At 44.7% G+C, this 25995-nt stretch overlaps 1 protein-coding gene across 3 annotated transcripts in view; it reads left to right on the top strand.

Moving 5' to 3' along the window:
• The window catches only part of ELF2 (E74 like ETS transcription factor 2), a 578592-nt gene that overhangs the window by 342261 nt on the left and 210336 nt on the right, over window positions 1-25995 (top strand). For all 3 annotated transcript variants that reach the window (XM_078676779.1, XM_078676782.1, XM_078676781.1), the window contains exon 5: window positions 11757-11922. In XM_078676779.1, coding sequence (XP_078532905.1) covers window positions 11757-11922 — 166 coding nt within the window. The remainder of the gene's footprint in view (window positions 1-11756; window positions 11923-25995) is intronic.

Below are 25995 nucleotides of genomic sequence, written 5' to 3'. Positions count from 1 at the left end.
CTTCGTCCCCAATGCTGCTCTCTTTTTGGGGAGGCGGGACCTTCGCACCGCTAACTGTTCAGCCCCCCCACTGCGCTCCTCACATGATGCGCTAAGTGTGAGCCTGCAACCGCGGACTCTCGGGTTCTCGGCCGCTCCAACCAGGCGACTCCCCGTGCATGAACGCCGGGGACCCACCAGGCTCACCATACCGGCCCACGGCGCTGACACAGAGGAACCCTCCTCTCCCGGTTGCCTCGCTCTACTCTTCTCTCTGAGCCGCTCAGCTTGTCCTCAGTGTGCCGCAAACCTGTGCGATCTCCCATTCAATCCAGCAAGGTGACTGGGCCGCAGTGCCACCTTCCGAGCACCTCTCTCCTATCACCAATGCCTCCATGAGCCCTACTTCTGTCCGTCACGTCGCTGCTCCGTAGGTCCGCTCTGCTTCAGTTCCCCGCTGTTTCGCTGCGTTGCTTCGCAGATCCACCTGCGCCACGGGGCCATTTCAGTCAGGTCAGGAGGGGAACCGCAACCAGAGTCTTGCGGTTCACGGTGCCACCATTTTAATCTCATTATTTACAACAAGGGGTGGTGATGGACAGAGTCTCTGAATTAAGCAGAGTACTCTCACCCAGTCAAGAGATCAGGGCTAGATCCAACACCGTTTTTTAGCTCATTGCACCATCCCAGTTTCAGAACCTGGCTGTATGCAAATTAGTCTGTCCCTGGCCCAGTGCATCATGGGAACAGGGCAGACCAGACTACAAAAGCCAATTCTTACACCGGGAAGGAAACAAGCTTCCGGGGACCAGTTTCTGTTTTTTTCAGGCGTCTTCGGCCCGGCTTGCTTGAATCCTGATGGTGCAATGATGGTGCCATTTTAATCTCGGCTCAGCCTGCAGCACAATTCGCCCAGTATATCACTGTGCCCCGCGTCCAGGGTCAGCCAATGCTTGCCTCTGTAGTTACGGGAAACTCCCCCCTCAGTTTTTAGCTTAAATGCCTGCTCATACTGCCAGATTTTGATGGATTGCCCCTCCAGCCTGCAAAGCCTCACAGAGTGGCGGCTCACTAGTGCCCCCAGCCCCTGAAGCTCCACTATGATTTCTCTGATAATTTATTATATTGTTTCTGGATGATACGGCTAGTTTATCATCCGCCACAGTGTCAGGTGTGATTTGTGCCACCCACTGCTGTTGTGATTTGGGGCTTAAGTATGCCTATATGATTGCATGTTTGTCAGGTAGTGAAGGCGGGGACTACTACTTATCAAGGTGAGAGGGCAAGTTAACGAGCTGTCTGCTCAAAAGAATAAACTGGTTACAGGACTACAAAGCGCAAAGTGGCTGTAAAAAGATAGACGGGAGACTAGCAAAAGTAACCGTTTAACAATGTTTGATCAAAGTAATGGATGTACTAGTATATGACAAGGGGTCTCGGCTTAGGGATTGTCTGATGGATTGATACCAGCAGCTTTCTCGTAACTAGTCATACGAAAAAGCCATAGTTTGGGCCTGCTGTTATAGAGACTGTTGTACTCTGTGCAATGTTGGCCGAAACGGATAGTAATACTGAGACAGGTAAGAGTCCAAAGGACTTGGGTACAACAACAAACGTTTTTCCTTAATGTAACAGAACGTAGAACCGTCCTGAGGCCACAGAAAACCAGAGTGAGAAGAATAACCAGAATGCCATATAAAGAGCAGGAAACGAGACCATAAGAAAGAACTGAGACTGAAGGCTTATACTCCACTAGAGCTCGGGGAACAATAGAGATGTCAAGGAGTCTGGGGTAAAATCAGGATAAGAACTCATGAACAGGGCATTAGAAATCAAGATCAGGAATTCTAAGATCAGCAGAAGCTGTACGGACAGGCACTGGTATGTTCAATGGCCTGTTAGTAAAGGGAAGCCGGAAGTAAGATTCAGAACAAAGACCTTGAAGAATGTACCCAACAGGCACTGGAACAACTGTTACTCTGCTAGTACTTGGAACTAATGCAAGAATTCAAAACAAGGTTAAGCAGGTAACCGAAGCCAGGACACAAAAGTGACTGCTTCCAACTCGGCGAATAAGTGGCCAGAAGCCCAAAGGAGAAAACGCAGAAATTCAGGATATCTCTGTAGAAAAGTAAGGCAGAAAGTCACCTTCTTTCATTGCTCCCGTTTAAAATTACAGATGGCGAAAAGGAGAGAAATAGTTTGTAATTTTCCAAATAAGTTAATTTGTGTGTTTAATAGCCTGTGTTTACAAACCTCTCCTTCTCAGCTTTGGAATAAATGTAATTTGTATTTAAAATAAAACAAACCCTCTCTCCCTTAAAACTCCCACCTGTCAAAACCGCAAAATAGAAATTGAGCCTTTGTTCTTACGAGCTGCTAATTGTTTAAGAAGGCACAATGTCCTTTTAAATTAGATTTCTTTTAATTGACAGAATTTGAGGAACTTTCTAGTGGTTTAGATTTCCATTTGTAAATAGTAACTTCTGCTGTTTGTGTGTCGCCATAACCAGGATTCTATTTTATGAATAACTTGTTGAGCACGTGCCAGTCTTTTGGAATAAATGAAAAAACAATTATACATACGCAGAGTGCATTTAGTGGGTCATTTCTCTTCATTCATTGGGCTATCCAACTGTCATTCAAATTTTGCTTATGCCCACCATAGCATTCAGCATGGGTTATTGGTAAACCCATGTAAGGCCTCGACCCTCTGCTCTCTTGCACTGTGAGTGATGGCATTTCCCGAATCGCACGTGCACATCCACCTAAAATAGAGAACTGTAGTGCCTGGGCCTGTGGGTCAGTACTTTACTTCACCAGTGCTTTTTTGCTTTCCATTCTTTACCTTTTTTTATTTTTTAGCCGCCCTTCTGTATTCAAACGATGTTGTCAGATAGCTCTAATTTGCAATTGTTTGCACCTATAAGAATCCTATATTCCTGTGAAATTTATGAAAATTGATTGCTCTACCCGTTTTAAGTTCACTTACAACCTACACAGCATATATACTGTATATTAAAATTATATGTAATGGCAAATTAAAATTTAAAATGATCTAAAAGTAGTTTCGAGAATAGAGAGCGACCATCGTCCCCTCCAATTGTCATTCCTCGATGAGTTTCTCACCTCTGTTTCGCAGAGTAATGAGAGTTTAGATGTGAGCCCTGACGATATTATAGTTGGTAATAATCGTCGCTCTTCAAAATGGGCTCATCTACTAGAGGATAGGGAGGTATTGGCAAAAAAACGTAATATATTTGCCGATACTTTTGACACACAATCGACTTTACCATTAGGAAAAGATTTATTTTTAGAACTACACAAACATTTTTTTGACCGCATTGGTTCCGATAGTGACCAAAATGTCAAAAAGGAAGACTGGAGGAGGAAAAACTCCCAGTAGTGAAGTAAATCCTTGGTATGACAAGGGTTGTCACAATGTCAAGTTGGAACTAATACTGGCAATAAAAAATGGTAGTATGTCTAACATAAAGGATACTAGGCTCAAATATAGGAAAACTCTGTAGAAGGCCCAAAAAACATGAGACGACGAAAATTGGTCCTATTTGCTTATAGCAGCTACAAATAAGGACCAATTGGGCTTTTGGAGGCTTGTGGCTAAGGGGAATAAAACAGGGAAGGAAGCAAAAGACATTTATCTTGATGCAGCCACTTGGGTCGACCACTTCACAAGGCTGTATGCAGCTCTAGATAGTGGCACGGCCCTATCTAATGACGTGTTACCACTTTGTCCAAGTGAAGACAAGGTAGTTTCTGATTTAGAAGAAACAATATTGGCTATTAATTTAGTTAAATCAGGGAAAGCCCCCGGACCTGACAAAATTCCGGGAGATCTATTTAAGCACTAAATCAGTGTCTGGGGCCCGTATATTAACTACTTCTGTAATGCCATAGCAGCGGGCGCCGAAATTCCAGAAACGTGGAAAGGGGCGGCAATTTTTAAAAAGGGAAACTGTTATGACCCAGTCTGCCCTATTAGTTAAATTGATATTTTACAAAAAGTTTTTGCAAGGCACATTTTAAATCGTATGAATATATGGATTGAGGAGAACACTGTACTTTCCAAATTTCAGGCAGGTTTTAGACTTAAAACCAGTACAATAGATCAGGTCTTCAGATGTTCTTGTATATGTTGGAAATATGTAGACTTAAGAAAGGGACATCTTTACGTCGCCTTTGTAGACTTAAAGGCGGCGTTTAATCTTATTCCTCGAGATTTGTTATGGGAGCCACTGTGATGTCAAGGGTTGCCAACTAACCTACTCGAACAGATTATGAGGGTACATGAAAATTACTATGCCAAGGTTAGATGGGGTCCAAAGGGCGAACTAACAGGACCAATCCCTATAAAAAGGGGGGTTCGCCAAGGATGCATACTGGCACCCACATTATTCTCATTATGCGTCAACGATATTCCAAATTTTTTGAATGGCTGTAAAAACAATGCACCAAAACTAAGGGGCGAAGTGGTGCCAGCACTTCTATTCGCTGACAACACGATACTAATATCGCAAACACTCAAGGGGTTACAACGTTTACTAGAGTTGTTCCACACATATTGCAACACCAAAGGCCTTCAAATCAATATTAGTAAGACTAAATACATGGCCATAAATCCCCACAAGACCTTTCGGGAAAACATAGTTTTGAATGGTCACAAGTTGGCATACGTACAGAGTTTTAGCTATTAGGGTGTTTCTGTGGATACTAAACTATCATGGTAAACCCAATTAGAAAAAAGTAAGATAACCCTGACACAAAATACATTGCCAATTATGAAAAGGCATGGGAATAGTTTTACTAAGGCTGTTTCCCCAGCACTGGAGGTGTTTAAATATAAAGCTCAATCTGTCGCATTATATGGGGATGAAATATGGGGACCCTTTTGTAAAAAGAATTTTGAGGTGGGAGAAAATACATTTTATAGATCACTTCTAAGGCTCCCTGTACGTACACCATTAATACCATTTGTCTTGGACCTGAACATAAGAAGGACTGATCACTGTGCAATTCTAAGACCTCTTACACTATTGGTAAGACTCTGGTCAACTCCGGAGTTATTAGATTATAAGTGCCGGTTAAGAAGAAATTATGGAATTGGATCAGAATAAAAGTATCACATGGCTCAGACATGTTTGTCTATGGTTGAAAAGGATTGGATTATCCCACTTTTGGGATGACCCGTCTTCATTGACCCAAGCTTCGAAAAAGGTATTAAAATCTACTTTTTGGGCATACATTCAAAGTAGTGTGCTACATGATTCAGCAGGTGGGGTGTTAACAACAAGGTTACTTTTGTTGAAAGATATGGCATATTTTGAACCTTTCTTGGACGAGGTGCGCCCTCAACTTGCCAAGATACATGAAATTTAGATATGGTGTAATGAACACTAATACAACTATAGCAAGTTAGGCCAGTAATCATACTGAAAACATTGATGATTTGTGTACTTTATGTCCAGACAAAGCCAATGAAAATGAGCTGCATATTCTTTTCTTTTGTCCTGTATATGCCAAGGCTAGGAAAAAATGGATCAAACAGATCTGTTTAAACCTAGGAATAAGATCATGCAAAGAGGCGGAAAGAATTTAAAGACCAAAACTGCACAAGTCATTGTCTTTGGCGTTAGTAGATTTCTTCTAGCAGTCCGTTTTCTAAGAGCTAAAGTAGGTCTAAAGCTTTAGTGTATTGTCCGTATCTTCTCAAAATGTATCTAAATAACACAGTTGTCTACAATGAAAAGACACAGGCAATTGTATTGTACCATGTATTAGTAAACATATACTTATTAATTGATTTACATTTCTAATACTGGAATCTTTTAAAATGAATGCGGAATCTAAGTCTAATATTATCGTGAGTTTTCCTATTTTAATTATTGAGGCCTTTTTAACATATTTATATTAATATTTATGTTTTAACGTAAGTGCGTAAGGGACATAGAGACCCCATTCCATTGTTTCCCTTTGTATAAATTGCTTGCATGGACTTTTATTTGGACTATTTATAATTGTACTTTTTTTTTAACGTTTATTTATAACATTTTCACATACATAGTAAATGGGCAATCAATAAGGCATTTCAGTTATTCAATACATAGTCTATCATTCAATACATACTGGTAGTGAGTGAGGAGTCCATTCCATGCATACGGATGCATGTGATGTGGGAACATGTCGCTAGTTTTCCAACCAATTATTAACACTTATGGCAATAATGGTCCAATACAAAAGTCAATGTACGTGATCATCAGAGTCGGGACCCAGCCCGGTGGCGCATTATCTGGCCTTGGTATCTTCAATCAGCTATGACATATAGCACCAGCACTTAAATTCATGACAGCTCTTCCTCTGCCCCCCCCCCCCCCCCTCCTCATAAGCTACAGTGACCAGGCGACCCACGCCTTCAGTATCATCTGCCTCCTTTTGCAATGTATAGGACTGCAGTGGCCCCCAGATATCAGCTGGTCTAGAGTTAACTGGTTGTGTTTCTGCATACAGACTGTATTGGTCTTGACTATGTAGCATATCCTGCATCCATTCCTTGAATTTCGGGGCCCTTCCCCTCCCCCATCGACATGCTAGTCTCCTCTTAGCCAACAGTAGCGCCGTGTCTATAAATTTCCGGTATGTCCTAGGTATGTGTGGCGTGTGGCCCAGTAGAAAGAGCAAGGGATCCCTGGCCAGTTCCATAGATAGCATGTGTTCTAGTGCTTCACATATCTGTTCCCAATAAGCCCCTACCTGTGGGCAAAGCCAGTCTAGATGGAAAAAATCAGCCCCTGGTTGCTGACATCTCTCACAACAGTCAGATTCTGCCAAGCGAAAGCGATCTTTCCGAGCAGGGGTGTAATAGAGGCGATGCAGAAATTTATAGTGGATGATCTTAAATCTGCAGCTGGACGTTATTTGTCCCGTCAATTTGCAACAATACTCCCAGGTCTCATCAGGGATAGTCTCCCCTATATCTTTTTCCCAGTGGCGACGCGCCTGTCCACCAACCTCTGATGTGTGTGTACGGAGACTTCCATATATATTAGATACTAGGTGCGTGCCATCCGTGCTGTTAAGTATTACGGCCAATGGAGGGACTACCTCCGGTTCATTAGAATAGTCAGGTATAAGGTGTTTCATCTCCTCTCGGAGCCGCACATAGTAAAACACCTCAAGGGGGGTAGGGTCAACCTCACCAAAGAATTGCTCCTTAGTACAAAACACTCCATTTAAAAACATGTCACCCCACGTAGTCCTCTGCAATCTCTTGCACATGACCTGGAAGCCAGTTTCATGTAGTAATGCCAATTGTGGGCGATAAGACAGAGGCATGCGCGGTGCATACAGCAAGGGGAGTTGCCGTCTGCGCAATATTCTATGCCACGCGTCTATCGTACAGGAAACCGTCGTAGGTGGCGTTTCCAGGACGCTCGCTGGTCCATGGACAATGCCAGTCAAGGGAAGCGGATGCGCTATCCAGTCCTCCATCGCTAGTTGTGGCATATATTTAGTGGGTCGGAGCCAGTGGTATAGAAAATACGCCTGTGCTCTAAGATAATAGGCCTCAAAATCTTGGACATCAAACCCTCCCTTAGCATAAGGCTGCGCTATCACAGTCCATTTAAGTCTAGGTTGTCGTCCTCCCCACACCAGTCTGATAACTTCCGACCTCAGAGTTTTAAAAAAAACACGCCCGGATAGTAGGGAATGTTGAGGAAAAAATAAAGGAAACGCGGGAGCACCACCATTTTGATCAACGAGATGCGTCCCGCCATGGACAAGGGCAACACTATCCAGTGTGTAATGGTATCTTTTAATTTCATGACAGCCGTGCCATAGTTCATGCGCAATGTTTCTTCCCTATCGCTCGAGACCTGCACCCCCAGGTATTTTAGGTCACAGTCACACCATTCTATCGGATAATCCAGCGGGAACTTGGTCACAGCCGGCGTCAGTGGTAGGAATTGGGATTTATTCCAATTTATATTCACTCCCGATATTCTACCAAACACCAAAAATTCTCTCAGGAACGCATTCAGTCTTGTTTGCGGATCCTTAACATATAGTGTGACATCATCCGCATACAGCGACACAGAAATCTGTCTTTGAAAACAGCGGAAGGCAACTATCCCTATGCATCTGTCGTATCCTACATGCCAATGGTTCTATTGCGATTGCAAATAGAAGGGGGGATAGTGGGCATCCCTGCCGAGTGCCCCTAGTGGGTGATATCGCAGGGGACAGGTGCCCATTCACAAGGATACGCGCAGTATATAGTAACTTAACCCATGCCAAAAAACCAAAGGGGAAACCCATTTTTTGCTACACTGTGAACAGGTAGCACCACTCAACGGAATCGAAGGCCTTAGAAGCATTCAAGAACACTGCGGCCAAAGGGAGGTCCGGTGCCACTGTATGGATAAGGGAGAACAGGGTCCTAAGGTTATGACTTGTAGCTCTTGACGCGACAAACACCGATTGATCCGGGAGTACTATTTGAGTCATGAGCAGCGACAGCCGGGTGGCCAGCGCCTTAGCTAAGATCTTCGCGTCACAGTTGATAAGTGACAGTGGTCGGTATGAATCACACAACGAGGGATCCTTACCGGGCTTCAGGAGGGAAGTAATTATCACCTCGTGCATAGTTCGAGGCAGGATGCCCACTTCTAAGGATTCCTCAAAGATTTCACGTAACACCGGGGCCATGACATCTATGTAGCACTTATAAAATTCCACCGGAATGCCATCCAGTCCCGGCGCTTTCCCATTTTTCAGTGACATAATCGCATCTGTTATTTCATCTACTTCCAAAGGGGCGGCCAGGAATTTTCTATGTACATCACTCAACCAGCAGAGTGCTTCATCACCCATAAAGGAGTCAAAGTCCGGGGCATTTGTGGCCTGGGAGGTGTATAGTGTTGTATAGTGGCCAGTAAAGACCTCTCCAATTTGAACATTATCTCTCTGCATGTTACCATTGCAGTCAGCTATCTCTAATATAGTGTTGGTTCCTCTGGCATTCCGAATAATGGTAGCCAGCGTCTTCCCAGGCCGTTCTCCCTCCCCATAACGCCTAGCACTCCAATATTTACTACGGAATCGTGTTTCACGCTCCGCCTCGTTCTCATATTCCGTCAGTTTAATTCTGAACTCAGCTTGCACTCCCTGATTGTCTCCCTGCTGCATTTTCTTTTCCAAGTCTCTCAACTCGCCTTCTAGACGTCTGATCGTGCGTTGAATGTCACGTAAGACTCGGAACCCTTTCGCTATGCACCAGCCTCGTACAGTGACCTTAAAGGCCTCCCAGATATTTTCAACACTCTCAACTGAGCCCCGATTTCGTGGAAAGAAATCAGTAATATCCTCCCACAATTCTTCCCTAAAAACCGTGTCCAAAAACGCCGTGGGTTGTAAGCGCCAATGTGGCCTAGGGCAGTCCAGGCCCGGAATCTTCAGGGTAACCACTACAGGGCAGTGATCAGAATATGTGCGAGCCAAGTGTTTCGCATCAGTCACAGAGCCCGCCAAGCCATGCGTTAACAAACAGTAGCCAATCTCGCCCAAGTTCCTGTATGAGAGGTGTAGTGTGGGCCCTCCAGAGTTTGGGGATGGAGATACCTCCAACTGTCAATCAGCAGCCCTTCCGCCATTATATCCTGCCGTACCTCTCGTGCTTTAGGGTGATATTGTGCTAATCCATCCGCCCTATCCATGCCGGGATCAGTGCCACATTAAAATCTCCTCCCCAGATCACATGTACAGATCCTATGTCCAATATCTTACCCCACAGCAATACAAAGAATTCAGGTGCACCAATATTTGGAGCATAGCAATTCACTACTGTGACTGTAGCCTCTCCCTGTCTGCCCCTAACTATGACATATCGTCCTGCAGCATCACTTATCTTACCCTGGAGCAAGAACGGGACATTTTGCTTAATCAATATTGCAACTCCACGGGCATATGAAGAGAAGGAAGAAAAGTATCTGCCCCCTGCCCACCTGCCTGCAAAGGAGGGAGTGGACTGTGGGGAAGTGTGCGTCTCTTGTAACAACACCAGTTGTGCACCATGCCTATCCAGATAGGACAATATCTGTCTACATTTTCTTGGATTACCCAGACCTCTGACATTCCATGATACTATCATCAATGATGATAGTATAATAGACAATTGCGGTATGTGGTTATATAGTCGTAACGTTGCCAAATCTGTGAGTTTGGAGCGGTGCCCTGTCTGGAAGTATACTCGTCAGGAGACCTCCAGGTCCCGAAATGCATTGGGCACCATGTCGTGAGAAAATTGAACCAACAGTTTTATGAGTGATTAATAATCCTGTTTCCACATCTGACCAAGAGACGAGTCAGCAAAACATATGGTCCTCAACTTATGAACTGCGAAAAGACCAATTTTCATTTATTTCCTTAAATACTCAAATTTTTTGTACAAAAAGACTAACAGTTATGATGTATTCTGAGAGAATATAGATATGTCATACAGATATGCTAGAATAAAACATTAAATATGTACGTGAACATTAGTGTAAAGTATTGATTACTAGTAATTTGTTGTTGAAGTATTGGAAAAGGGTCTCTTTTCCCTACAGGAACAGTGCACTCTACAAGTAGGTTTTCCTGCTTTCCTTTTTATTAGTATAGCCCCAGTTTGTGTCAGCCAAACACAAATCTGTAGAGTAGCACCTTTGGATAAAATTCAGATTACATTTTGTTTATATTTATGAGCGCTCCTCAATTCTTACTCTTTAGACTCCCACCCTAGGGGCCACAGCTCTCATGCCACTGCTGCTGCACACTATACCTCGGGAGGCAGGACCGTCGCCGCCAGTATTCCGCTGCGCGAGTCTGCTCCCAGCCCGACCGCGTCTTGTCTTCCCTCGGCGCCAGGCCTCATTTCATACCGCCGGCAGGCTCCAGTGAGCTGCCCTCGATCCTGCACCCAGCTCGTAGGTCGCGTGGACAACAGTTGGCTGTCTCTCGGCACAGCGGCGGACGGTGAGCGCCACCGCGGTCCCGGCTCAATCCAAGTTCCTCCGCAACTGTCTCGTTGTCTCCGCAGGGCCTACCGCCCTCGTGGCCAGCCGCGGTCTTTCCTAACACCAGTGGCAGCCCAGCGTCACCGCCGCAGCTCCAGCGCCTAGGTCGGGTACATCCTTGGAGCTCTCGCTAGCAGGCAAACAGTCCCGTAGCTCCTCTAGACCTTCACCGATCACGGAGGCCGTTGAAAGCTACAGATGCAGCGCAAAGCAGCTTTAGTTTGTTCCAGTTTTAAAGGATAAATGCAGGATTTCTTGTCCGGGGAGCAGGAGCCTCACCTAAAGGCGGCCATTCCGCTTGTGCGCCCTCAAGCGCCCCGACTATTTATAATTGTACTTAAAATTGTATGTGTTTTAATGCATCTTTTATGGTTTAAAAGAACCAAAATAAAGATTTTGAAATTAAATTTAAAATGTAATTGAAAATTTGTATTACAAGCATTAAGCTGCCACATTTAGGTTGCTTGTTGTCTTAGATTTTTTTTCTTTTTGTGGTAAATGCTTGCACAAAAAAAAATAACCATTGCACAAGTTTACCTAGGAAAGTCCTATTGACGTTGCCTTCATATTTTTATAGCTGCACATGCTGAGAGTCTGTTCTTATAGTTATTTTTACAGAAAAACTAAGAGGCAGTTTAAGTTGTGACATTCAGACCAATAATAACTATCTGGAGTTTGTATGGCTTTGTTTTATATTTCGGTGTTTAGGAGGAAGTACAGGTCACAGAGTACCCTGCAGTGATCGTGGAACCAGTTCCTAGTGCAAGGCTAGAACAGGGTTATGCAGCTCAAATCTTGGTGTACGATGATGAAATGTTCATGATGCAAGATGTGGCAGAGGAGCAAGAAATTGAGACTGAAGTAGTGGAAACAGGTAATGATCTCCTTCATGACCAGTACTTGATATGTCCAAGTATATGTTCAGATTATAAATGCCATGTTAAAATATTCCTCAAATTGAAAGCTATTTTGTGGTTTATATGTAGCCTGGTACTCAAACGTTGTTATATGCATTGACAAATACTGTGCATTTAGTTTGAAACCTTATAGTCCTCCCAAAAGATGACGACCCCTCGGACTCCAAGAAGTGCAAGTTAAGTTTTCCATACATGGACCCCCTTGCAGTGCGGACACAATGAAATGTAGGTTTGGCTTCCTGTCATTGTTTCAGTACATCCAATAATCAAACCATATTTTTTTTCACTGTAGTCTTCCTTTTTGGTTTGAGTTTCTTTAGAAGGTGAACCTAACTGCATCTATCAAACACTCAAAAATGTTGAAAGACAGAATGTTTTCTCTGGCAGGAGTGCATCCCCAGCAGATGTGCCTGCAAAGGGCTGTTGAAATATTTTCAGCCTTTATACATTTTATAAAGAGTTTTTTATTCCCGAGCCAGTGTGACAATTTCTAAACATTTGATTTCTCAAGAAGTAGTAGTTTAAGATGGCCACTGTGATCCACTTTCTCCAAGCCCTCTCCCTGAATCTCTGGATTATGTTTGCAGTTCTTCATTTATCTTCTTTTAAATCATTATGAGGCAATGTCCTAATTTCCTCCGGTTTATCCAGCATTAATAGCTCTTCCAGATTGTTTCCCTTGTTTCAGTTTGAACTGAACTGACCTCTGCCATAACACTATTTTATCAAAAGGATGTAGTTGGTTGCCTCTCCTTTTTGTAGTGGTAGTACATTTACTTATATCCAAACCTGGATGACTGGTTCATTACATCAACCTACTATGACAAAACCACAGAAAACCTGCAAAGAACTTGGTCCCTTTGTTAAGGCCTCGGTCTTTCACTCCATTTTGAAAAGTCTTCTTGGCAGTTTCACTGTGTGTCCTGCTCCTAAATATAAGTAGTGTGCCTCCAACTGTCGAGCGCTCAAAGCATCTTGTATTTTCCTGTTACTAATGGCCACTTTCATTGAGTTCAGAAAAGCTCTACCTAGCTCAGGCGTTTCAGGTGCAAAGGTGTGCCTGGCTATCCGTGGTGCTGAACGGGACTGCGGGTGCTGGCTTTACCAGGCATGCCTACAAAGCCATTTTTGGGATTCAAGAACTCTACAACTGTGCCACTCAAGTGGAGGGGGCGATGAAAAAGGTTCCCTCTGCATGGGACATTGCGTGAAGCAGTTAGTAGTCAGCCAACAGGCCTTGGTCCCGGCAAATGTTACGATTGGGTCAGTCTTCTTCCAGAGGCCCAGTGAATGCTGTAAAGGGCTGATATTCGCTCAGGTTCAGGACCATGCATCCCAGAAGGCACCTGGCTAGTTAATTTTGGGCTGGTCCACAACAGAGCCCGGTGGTCAGTTCTTTGGATCGTGGAAGTGCAGTTTGTGCCTGCCGACTGTAGGGACTAGTACCTCTAGCCCTAGGGTGTCCTGATGAAGTCTTTAGGTTGCAGAGGGGTTTCTCTTCCAGGGGATCCTCCTCAATAGTCATAAGCATTAGAATATTCCCGCCCATGTGCGGGACCCCGGAAACACTATATTATATGTGCCCCACATATATATATATACACTCATATATAATATATATACATATATATATATATACATATATATATATATATATATATATATATATATATATATATATAAAAACATGCAATAGCAGCCAAATAAAGAACAGAGCTGAAATATGCTGTAAAGAATTTCCACCATACATGAGTAATAAGCATTAGAAACATGAGAAAAATAACACAGTTTGTTTTAGAAACTGTTTTAATGCTCAGAAAGCAGTAGAAATTCTCATAACTCACTGGAAGCATAGAAAGCTCCCAGGCTGCATTGCAAACACACAGTCTAAAAAGACTGAAAAGCTAACCTGTAGCTGCATAGCAATAAACTGATAACGTGCCTTTAAGGCACCCATGACCCCCAGTATCCCATCATGCCTCAGGGGTGACAGTTAGGTCAGTTGTTCTTTCCGGCTCCTTCAGAGAAGGACCCTGGTTACACAGCTCCACTAATTTTCTGTTTTTTGACAGAAAAATTCTTCACTTTTAACAATTTTTTGCTCTTACTTGACATTTAACACCTAGTCAAGTAAGATACTGTCTTTTTCAGTCAGTTTTGTGAACATTTTCTCCCGAGAATGCCTTCACTATTTGACAAATGTCCTTCTTGTGGCAACAAGAAGGCCAAATCAGACAACCACGACGTCTGTATCCTGTGTCTGCCTGAAAATCATGATCCAGGCACATGTCCTCATTGTGAGCACCTGTCAGGAAGAACTCTCAAGGACAGGGAGAGGATTCGCATTTATGGCCTGGCTCACAGGTCATCAAGAGGAAGATCTCCGGTGAGGAAGGGCTCCAAGAAGGCTCATGCATCTTCAAAAAAGAAGTCTTCACACCCTTCACCTTCAGCGTCGGGCTCGGCGCTGAGAAAAGAACCACCGGTGGATCATCTATCTTCTAAACTACCTTCGACGGTGGGCTCGCCGTCGAAAAGAAGACCAGGTACGTCGACGACGTCGAAGGATCCAGTTCCATTGTTGAAATCCCCTCCGTTGGCGTCAACCGTCGAGGATGAGGACTCCGCCGCCGTCAACCGGGCGACGGTCGGCGTCGAGATCCAAGACCCCTCTGCCGTCGTCAACCAGGCGACGACCGGCGTCGAGGGAGGTCACTCCTCCGCCGTCGTCATCCAGGCGACGACCGGCGTCGAGAAGTGTGACCCCTCCGCTGTCGTCAAAGAAACGACGGTCTGCATCGAGGACCAAGACCCCTCCGCCGTCGACAGGAAAAAGTCATTCGGCGTCGAGGAGGCAGTCTCCGTCGGTGTCTTGTCGGCTCTCGGCGTCGAGGGTGTCCAATACCCCTCCGCCGTCGTCGCACAGGCATTCGACGTCGAGGCGGAGGACTCCGTCGACGGCTGTTCATCACCGTTCGACGTCGAGGCAGAGAGCTCCGTCGACGACTGGACATCGTCGTTCGACGTCGAGGGGAAGACCTCCGTCGACGACTGGACATCGTCGTTCGACGTCGAGAGAAAGGGCTCCGTCGACGGCCGGTCATCGCAGTTCGACGTCGAGACAGGGAACTCCGTCGGCGGCTGGTCATCGCCGTTCGACGTCGAGAGACCAGAAATCCTCACATAGTCAGTCGAAGTCAAGATTGTTTGACCCGCCGACTCCCCGAAGGCACTCGACGGTGAGGGAAGATCGCTCGACGTCGAGGTTTTCAGATGTGGTGATGGTAACGGAGTCAGCTTCCCGTCATTCCACTTCACGGTCATCTGGCTCCTCAACTGCATCTTCGAAGTCCAGAAGTCCGGTGTGCAAATCTCCTGAGCGTCGGCCAGACCCTTCGGCGGAGCGAATCAGGCTATCACCTAGATGGTACAGATCTTTGGACCATTGGAGAGAGTCTGGGGCTACAAAACGTATGCAAGAATATGCCAGCCCTAAGCAAAGGTCTCCTCTTCAGAATCTGGTAGAGGAGATGGACAAGCGTAGTCCTCCCAGGCGCACATCACCTGTGAGAACACCGACCAGATCTCTCAGAAAGTCCCGATCTCCTAGACAAGGACCTCGTTCAGAAGATCGGGTCAGATCTCGCTCTCCTAGGCGGGAGGAGCGTTCGAAAAGATCACGGGAGAGGAGGCACAGTGCTCACCGTAGACGTCGACGAACTCCGTCTACTTCATCGACCTCTTCTACTAGGTCTTCCAAGAGGGACTACTCCCCTACATTGACGGACAGTCCTACGTCCAGATTCTCCCCAGTGGATGACATTGGCACGTACTTAGATGTCTTGCAAAGGGGAGCTCAGAAACTGAGCATTGAAATGTCTGTCCCTCAGGTTACAACGACGGTCATTTTTGAGACTCTACACAAAAAAGCGATCTCCCGTCCTCTGCTGCCATTAGTCCCGGGAATTATGGATCCTGTCAAGGAGGTTTTCCTAACTCCGGCGGCTATCAGAGCGGTGCCAGCCCGCATTCAGAAGAAATACAAACCGGCCTCTTCTGACCCGGTTTTTGTAAAATCTGACCCTCCAGCAGACTCTGTGATTGTGGCAGCGGCGAGGAAGACACACGCAGTTGCCGGTTCCTCTTCAGTCCCACCAGACAAGGACAGCAAATCTCAAGACTCCTGGGGTCACAAGGTTTGCAACTCAGCTGCTTCCACTCTTAAGGTTTCTAGTGCGGCTGCGCTTCTGGGTCGATACGACAGAGCCTTATGGGACTCTATGGAAAGGTTCAAATCCAAGCTGCCAAAGGAAGACCAACAGGATTTTGAAGAGACTGTGACTGAAGGATGTCTGGTGGCGAATCAGATGATAAACACGGCTGCGGATGGTGCTGTCCTTGCGGCGCATTCCTATTCACATGGGGTTTGTGCCAGGAGGTCGGCATGGTTGCGCCTTACAGGCCTGATGCAGGATGCTCAGCATCGCATCCTTAATCTCCCTTTTTCGGGTTCCGCTCTCTTCGGGGAACATGCTGACGAGAAAATGCCCCGAATGAAGACGGAACTGGACACAGTGAAAGCGGTGGGCTTGGAGAAGAAAAAAGAATTCAAGCGCCGCTTCAAGACCAACAGGGGGAGAGGGGCTCAACAGAGGGTTCAAACCCCTCAGTGGTCCCAAAATAAGAGCCAAGGGAAATCCCAGTTTCGAGGTAAACCCGGCAGAGGTAGAGGAGGTCACCAGCAATCCTCTAACACCACAAGAGGAGGAAAGGCCTGAGCAGTGGCTTCCTCTGGCGCTGTTACCCACTCCAGTGGGAGGAAGTGCTTCACAACACCTGGCAGAGTGGGTCAGCATCACAAAGGATCAGTGGGTGCTGAATATACTGCGCAATGGATACAGGCTACGTTTCCGTGCGCCTCCGTAGACCATCCCTCCAAAGAGCGCTTACCCTCACCAACTAAGCTTGCTCCGAAGAGAGGTAAAAGTCCTCCTGCAAAAAAGAGCGATAGAGGAGGTTCCTCTCGCTCAAAGAGGAAAGGGAGTTTACTCCAGATACTTTCTTGTCCCCAAAAAAGATCAGGAGGACAAGTTCAGACCAATAGTCGATCTGCGACTTTTAAACAAAGTCATCATCAGAGAAAAGTTCCGCATGTTAGCGCTTCACCAAATATGCCCACATCTTCAAGTCGGAGATTGGATGTGTTCGGTGGACCTGCAAGATGCGTACTTTCACATCCCAATTGCACAACAACTTCGCAAGTACTTGAGGTTTGTCGTAGGGAACAAACACTACCAGTACAAAGTGCTACCCTTCGGTCTCAAGTCCGCACCACGAGTCTTCACCAAATGCATGGCAGTGGTGGCGGCTTTTCTGCACAAGATGGGGCTCTTCATCTACCCATACCTGGACATCTGGCTCCTAAAAGGTTCATCTCCGGTACAGGTAAAACACGATCTACATCTGTGTCTGCTCCAGTTGCACAAGCTAGGCCTCCATGTGAACCTGGAGAAGTCAGTCCAGCGACCTACACAGTCAATCCACTACCTAGGCTCCGTTCTGGACACAAAAGTGGGAAAAGCGTTTCCTTCGGAGGGGAGACTTTTTTCCATGAGTCAGAAATGTGGAATCCTGCTACAATCTCGGCTTCCAACAGCCCGACAAGTAGCATCCCTGCTGGGTTCCATGGCGTCCTGCATCTTTCTCATCCCAAATGCCAGGCTGAGAATGCGTCCTCTACAGCAGGCTCTGGAGGATCAGTGGGACCAGGCGACAGGACTTTGGGAGGATCGTATCACGCTTTCCCAAGCGACGAAAGATGCCATCAAATGGTGGACGCGGAGAAAGAATTTGCTGGTGGGGGTACGGTTTCACCAACCTCTTCCAACCCAGTCTATAGTGACGGATGCCTCTCTGCAAGGCTGGGGAGCGCACATGGGTCCGCTTCAAATTCAAGGCCAGTGGTCTGCGCAGGAGCAGACATACCACATCAATATGCTGGAACTCAGAGCGGTATTCCTTGCTCTCAAAGCTTTTTTTCCAGCACTAGAGTCCAACTCAGTCCTAGTTCAGACGGACAATACGACCACCATGTTCTATCTGAACAAACAAGGAGGCACAAGGTCTCGCCCACTTTCTCGAGAGGCTCAGGCAATCTGGCATTGGCTCCTCTCTCGAGGCCTCACGGTAGTGGCAGTGCACCTTCCAGGCGAGTTGAACGTAAAAGCAGACTCACTCAGCAGGCACTTCGAAGATCAGCCAGACTGGGTGCTAAACGACGAAGTAGTAGAAGAGCTTTTTCGTTGCTGGGGTCGTCCAACCATAGACTTGTTTGCAGACGACGAAAACTCCAAATGCCACGCCTTCGCGTCCAGGTTCCACCGGCCAGGGACTCAGAGGAATGCTCTACTGATGGATTGGTCAGGGACATTCGCTTACGCGTTTCCTCCCCTGGCTCTGATTCCGAGAGTAGTTTCCAAGCTCTGCAGGTCGAACATGGAAATGATCCTGATAGCTCCGGATTGGCCGCAGCAGTGGTGGTACCCGGACCTTCTACATCTGTCTGTGTCCACACAGACGACTCCCTTGCAGGCCGGACCTGTTGAGCAAGATGAACGGGAGGATAATGCATCCCAACCTCCCATCACTGAACCTAACAGCATGGCTCCTGAGGTCCTGCAATACGGACATTTGAACTTACCTCCTGAATGCATGAACATTTTAAAAGAGGCTAAGAGGCCTTCCACGAGAGCATCCTATGCGTTCAAGTGGAAAAGGTTTTTCTTATGGTGTAGGGATCATCACCTAGATCCGACTAAAGGGCAGGAGGACGTCATCTTGCCATACCTCCTTTCCCTGGCAACTGCTGGTTAAAAATACGCTTCTATTAGAGTGCATTTGTCAGCCATAGTAGCATACAGGAAATCACCTGATCAGATTTCTTTCTTTCAGGTTCCAGTGGTTAAGGACTTCCTCCAGGGGTTGAAAAAAGTGTATCCCCCTGTGCGAAACCCTTCTCCTCCATGGGAATTGAACCTGGTTCTATCCAGGTTAATGTCACCTCCTTTCGAGCCCATCCACAAGGCCTCTTTGCAACATCTCTCTTGGAAGGCGGCCTTTTTGGTGGTGATCACTTCTGCGCGCAGAGTCAGCGAGATTCAAGCTCTCTGTGCGAAAGAACCGTATACTGTTTTTCATTACAATAGGGTAGTCCTAAGGGCTCATCCATCTTTCTTGCCTAAAGTCATTTCTGATTTTCATATAAATCAGTCCATTTCCCTCCCTTCGTTTTTTCCAAATCCTACGACCCCAGCCGAGCGGTCACTTCACTCCTTAGATCTTAGGAGAGTGCTCAATTTCTATTTGGAAATGACCAAAGGGATTAGGAAATCAGATCAACTGTTTGTGAACTATGGTTCAATGCGAACAGGTTTTCCAGCGGCCAAGAGGTCCATCACGAGATGGATTGTCTCGTGCATTAAATTGGCTTACCAGCTTGCAGGCAAACCTTTGTTGGGGTTACCCAAAGCGCATTCCACTAGAGGGAAGGCCGCTACAGTAGCTTTTTTGCACGACATTCCGATGTCAGAGATATGCAAGGCTGCTACATGGAAATCAGTTCATACCTTTACGAGGCATTACTGTCTCGAATCTGATTCCAGGGCCGATACTCAAGTAGGACAAGCCTCTTTGAGGAATCTATTTGGGTAGCCTACGGCCTGTACAAGCTTAGTGATTACTAGGCTTAATATGGTTATTACTGTATTGTTACTCCTTTGCCCGCAGGGAGATGAGGTGAGGCTCGCTATTCTAATGCTTATGACTATTGATGAGGATCCCCTGGAAGAGAAGGATTAGTTACTTACCTGTAATCCTAGTTCTCTTCCAGGGGTATCCTCATCAAAGTCATAAGCAACCCTCTCGCCTCCCCGGGCAAAGGACGTTCTTTAATAAGGAGATATGGTTAACCTATCTGTTACTGGGTTTATTTTCAGTCTCCGAAAAGAACAACTGACCTAACTGTCACCCCTGAGGCATGATGGGATACTGGGGGTCATGGGTGCCTTAAAGGCACGGTGTCAGTTTATTGCTATGCAGCTACAGGTTAGCTTTTCAGTCTTTTTAGACTGTGTGTTTGCAATGCAGCCTGGGAGCTTTCTATGCTTCCAGTGAGTTATGAGAATTTCTACTGCTTTCTGAGCATTAAAACAGTTTCTAAAACAAACTTTGTGTTGTTTTTCTCATGTTTCTAATGCTTATTACTCATGTATGGGGGAAATTCTTTACAGCATATTTCAGCTCTGTTCTTTATTTGGCTGCTATTGCATGTATATATATATATATATATATAAGTGTATATATATATGTGGGGCACATATAATATAGTGTTTCCGGGGTCCCGCACATGGGCGGGAATATTCTAATGCTTATGACTTTGATGAGGATACCCCTGGAAGAGAATTAGATTACAGGTAAGTAACTAATCCTTACCTTCCTTTTGGAATCGGTCTCTGGACCAGTCGTAATATGGCAGGTGAAGGGGGGTTGCCATTTGGTGCCTCTTCTTTGTGGAGTCCTGCCTTGTGCTGATACGGATCTTTTATTTGTCCTTCTTCAGAGCAGACTGATCTGGTGTCGGGTGCCCCTTAAATCTTCGATTTAGGGGGGTGTTTAGGGGGGTGCGGGCAGTAGCCAATGGACTACTAAACCAGCGGCGAATTCGTCCCTGAGGTGACCACATTCGGACATCCGGGGGGTGTATGTCACCAAACAACCCAGATTCCTCTATTCTTCAGACTTTTTTATTTGGTAGCATCGTGGAGCTGGCTATCTCGGTTGTGTCCGATAGCCAGTCCACCTTAACCTAGGTAAATATGTTTGCACATATATGCCTGCATCATTGATATAATGCACCCTGCCTCCTGGGCTTTAGGAGGCCTACGTTAGGGGCTGACATATATATTAAGGCAGTGGTAACCCTGTCACACATAGTGTGTGCAGGATTAATCTTGAGCAGGGAAGCTGCTCTTGCAGGCTGTGGTAGCAGACCTGCAGACTTTACATTAACGTGAGCCACTCAGGGTGGTACAAATAGTGCTGCAGGCCTCTTGACCCCTTTAACACCCTTGCCCTGAGTACCACTGATACCATATACTAGGTACTTATGAGGACGGGGTTAAAGTACCTTGCAAATTAGGTGTACCAATTCACATTGACATTTGAAGGAAAGATCACTGGCACTGGGGCCTGCTTAGCAGACTCCAGTGCACTTTCAGGTCAAATACCACTGCATCTAGAGCAAAAAGTGGTGAGGGGGTGACCGTCCAAAAAGGGCACTTTCTTACAATAAATTGAGTTGCACATACCTTCAGTTTATAATTTTGAAACTCTAGAGCATTAGTCACATCACACAACTCCCACCTGCGCAATAAAAATATAATTAGCCTCTTTGGATCCTACTCTGATATAATGAAATCAAGGCAGCAATTGATACCAAATCTCATTAGGGGCAGGCTTGGATGGAACAGTATATCTCAATGGGACCTGACCTACTAAGAACAGTACCTTGTAATTCAAAGGACATGGGGATGTATATTACCCATACAAGACAGTACACTTGTTACTTGCCTGTGTGTCCTACTATTCAGAACTTATATTAAACATCATCATGTACCACAGTTTTCAAAATGCCTTAAAAAAATTTGGAAAAATATATCACTACACAACTTTGTGAAAAAATGTGTGAAAGATTGGAAAGCACCTCACTGTAGTAACACCAAAGGGGGCTGCTGGCATATGTTTACCAGTATGCCTACACTAGCATCACCGGTAGCTTTCCAATTGGAAGAAAAGGTAAAAGAAAAGAGATTCCTGCGAGCTGAGAAATCAATGAGAAAATGAGTGAAAAAAGACAGCACTATCAGTGCAAGAGTCACTGCGTGCCTACCAAGTCCCACAAACAACAAAAAAGAGGAGATGCAATCCTCAGTTAAAAGGAGGTACCACTTACTACTGCTGGGGAGTTATTCAATGCAGTAAGTGTCCTCACTTAAAAACGGCATCTACTTGGCCATTCATAACAATATGGGCCAACATGTTTCGTTGCCTACTATTTTCCGGCAACTTCGTCAGGGCTAGTTTGGGACCATGCAACACCTTGCTTGTTGATCACTCATGCCTGTGGTAACATGACAAAAGAGAATACAAAAAAAAAAGAAAAGCCTGTGTACCAAATGTAAATAAAAATAGCAAATCTAGGTATCTCTGCAATAGAAATTGAGAAGACTCTCTCCTGAAATGTATACAACCATATTAATATACATTTACCAAGTGGCGGCTGTAGTCCTTCATACCTGCACGCCACCATCTGGGACTGCGCGCTAAATAGTCGCGGTCCCTCTCGTAACTGCTTATGTCAGTTTCACCTAGAATCGTAATGAATCATATGTTAAAAGTTCTTTCCCTTTTACGCATAGTTTTCCTTTTTTAACTGTAGAATCCTCATGTGCCTACAGCCATTGAAGTGAGTCTGATCTGTGGCTATCTTATCCTTTGCACCGCCTTTGCTGAATCACCCTTACACCAAAAAACCTTTACTGTTAGAAAAACCTTCAGTTGTCACACAAGCTAGCCACCACTTCCCATCTTTCGTGCGCAGCCAGTCTCACATCAATTGTGCAGAGGCCCCCTTCCTCCTTACCGCATCCATGGTGTCTGGTTTCACTTAGTGCTCCGTCCCGCTTCGTAAAAGACTGGATGCGAGCGTTTGTATTTCAGGTGCCCCGGGGGAGAACGCCCCCGGAAGTACAAGGCCCGGATGTAGATTCCGAGCAGTTCAAACAAGGTTCACGAGTACCGCGGCGGCCATTTCCAAAGTACCGCAAGTACTCGGAACCTATATTTACTTATTGTTTTCTTCATTACTGTAATCTTCCTGAGCCTGCCTCATAATTCATGCCCCACTCCTTGGTTCTTTTACGTTTATTAGGAGATCTTTCATCATTCAGTATGCCAACCTACATCACTGAACAGCCACACTCCCACACCAACAATAATGTAAACGGTATGTAAAAACCAAAACTGGTTTCCAATCGGGTACAACGTTCATCTTGCTATAGGAAATTAGGTTAGTACTCCATTGAGTATTGGGGCACAACAATCAAACTGTCATCTTTACCCAAATATTATTACATAGACCACACAAACTCCCTAGTAGCCTGTGGGTTCCTGTAAAAAACAGGGGGTGGGGTATGTCATAAAATAGTAAGATGGCCGGAGATAATACTCCAAGGCAGAACATGTCTGCTCCAATTAGGCTTTATGTAGGTGTCCGGATGGGCTCAAATTTTCAATCAGATACAAAGGCTCAACCCCACTCCTATTTACAAGATCAAAAGCCTCTCATGAATGTTCTACCCATCATCAGTAATTCTTAGTTATGAAATAGGTGAGAAGGGTTATCTACTCACTTCATTCCATTCAATGGAATCATTCAGACCATGGCTGTCAACCTTCTCGGGAAAAATCCATCTTGCCTCTTTTCTTGCCAAAATCTTGTCAATGTTACATGCATTGCCAACCACCCTCTCAAGGACAGTCCACTTTAGATCTCGAAAATGATGACCCTGTTCCCGAAAGTATTGAACCAGGCAAGTAGTGAGTTTGCCTGCTTTCAGGGTGCTGAGATGTTCCTGCATACAGATCTTAACTTTTCGTGATGTTAGTCCAATGTAGTGCCAGCCACACTGACACGTAAGCCTGTAAATTACATGGGTCGTGTTACAGTTGGTAACCTTGTTCAAATGCCACACCTGTCCATTTATCAACAATACATTTTTTGCTGGCTCGGTGAGTTCACAAACTGAACAGCAACCGCAGAGATAATGTCCTTCTGGCACTGTCAAATCTTTTTTCTTAGGAAGAGGGCGTGTGTGGACCAACTTATCTTTTAAATTGGGAGCCCTTCTAAAAGCAAACCTGGGGGGGTGGCATCTTCATTTCCCCTACATGGATGGAACAATGCCTCTAGACAACATCAGATACAACCTACAAAACTATGATCCTGTACAGTAAGGGGAAGACAGTACCACTTGGAGGTAAGTGGCACTTGTTCAAATTTCTCTCTTGATTATATGCTGCATTTGGTTTACTCTAATTGCGAAATACAACAGTTGTTCGCCAAAATACATCCTCAGAGGTTTAACCATGTGGATTAAAAAAAACTGTGTAATGTCTTGCCTGTTTTATGTTCCTTTCCAATGCTGATTTAAACATGAAATTATGGTCTATTGTTCCTTTTTAGAGCTGATTTAAAGTAATTCAGAAATAATATTGGACTATATCTGCCAATACACTTCACTTTGCTTAATAACTATATATACACATCAGTACGATTTTTCTTTCTCTATGAATTTTAAATTCAGAATGCTATCGCACATTAAAGAAACTCCTGTGATTTCACCATTCTCATAAATTGACTAAAGTGGTAACGATTAGTTGAGGCAAATTATTGCAAGATCACCTACATGGTAATTTTCAATTTATCTTAATATTATTTTTATTGCAAGTCAGTATTGCACCTTGGACATATTGTGAGTCATTTTCTTTACTTACCTACTTTAGAAAGTACTAAAATAGAATGAGCACTAGGTAAAGTGAGTAAACATATGTGAAGGGTAGAAGCTTTTTAATTCTTCTTATTAAGTTCTGGAACATGTCAATCAGAAAATGAGGGCAAAGGTGAAAAAATCTCATGACAAATGAATTAGAAGGTCGGTAATATTAAATCATATTGCGCCATCATTTCTCTGCTTCACAATTCTCTACTCAATAGACAATTGAAGATGGTGCCAATTTTGTTTACTATATTGGCCTGCTGTCTATTCCGTTCTTTTTCATCGTGATTAAGTGTACTTTGTAAGTTAACTCTTAATAAAGCTATATATAATAATACCCACATTGCACCGAAGGTCGTTAACTCGTTAGAAGAAAAGGCAACACAGAATTCTATCCCACCAGTGTATATTTTGCTTTTCAGTGTTTCACAGTTGTAGATTAAAGTTACTGGCTTGTAAACATGGTTGCACAAGAACATACCAGATTATTGATTTTCAACTTAAAAACGGCAGGACCTTTAAAACCAGGAATTTTAAAGAAAAAAAAATCCAAAGTACTTTGAGACAGAAGCATTGGAGTGTTTGGTTCAAAGATAGAGATGGAGCAGGTCCAGGGAGGAAATGTTGCTTAATGTACGCCCATGGCGAGTACTTGATTATATCAGGATAGAGAAACTTAGCTCAGCAAGTGACCATGCAAAACTGATGCCAGGTAGCAAAAATAGTTGTGCACACTGACTTCCTTTAAGAAGCATGGCAGAGAGACTTTCTCAAGCAGGTGGAAACTGGACACTAAAACGTGGTGAGTTTGAGTTGATATTAATGTTGGTGTGGGTTGTTTATGGTGGCACATCGGGATGGGAGAAGAAAGCTCTTGCCACCAAAACTTGCCCTTATCAAGATAATCCCAAAAAAGCCAAAAGTATTTTGACAAAATAGAAGTTTAGACCAAAACGTTATTTCTGCTAAATGCATCAATATTTTGAGTTTAAATGTTGATTAAATCAATTTTGTTGATAGCTATTTGATAGTTTGTGAACTCTGCATTTTTCTTTGTGCAAATACATTTCAATGTGTTGTTTTCCCCCAAATGTTAGGTTCTTTCTTGTGGTTTTATAAACATGTCTTTGCGACTCCGTTTGATTGTTAAAAAAAAAAAGAATGCGTGAGCACACCAAGAGTTCGGGCATTCTGGTGAAAATATAATATGCCAGCCGAGAACCAGATAGATCCTGCATGAATATGGCAATGACTAGAATAGACATTTTAACCCGGAGAAGAACAGACTGTCTCAAATCAAGCTGGGTGTAACTATGATGGCTCCCTTTCAGGGTCACCTGCTGCTAACTGTTTGACTGGGTCGGCCTGACTTCCTTATCTAAAGAAATTTTGTAACCTCCTTTTTGACCATCAACT

The sequence above is a fragment of the Lissotriton helveticus genome, chromosome 2_1 (genome assembly GCF_964261635.1).
Source record: "Lissotriton helveticus chromosome 2_1, aLisHel1.1, whole genome shotgun sequence".
Classification (NCBI taxonomy): domain Eukaryota; kingdom Metazoa; phylum Chordata; class Amphibia; order Caudata; family Salamandridae; genus Lissotriton; species Lissotriton helveticus.
The sequence above is the reverse complement of the archived record's forward strand: the minus strand, read 5'-3'. Positions and strand labels throughout refer to the sequence as shown.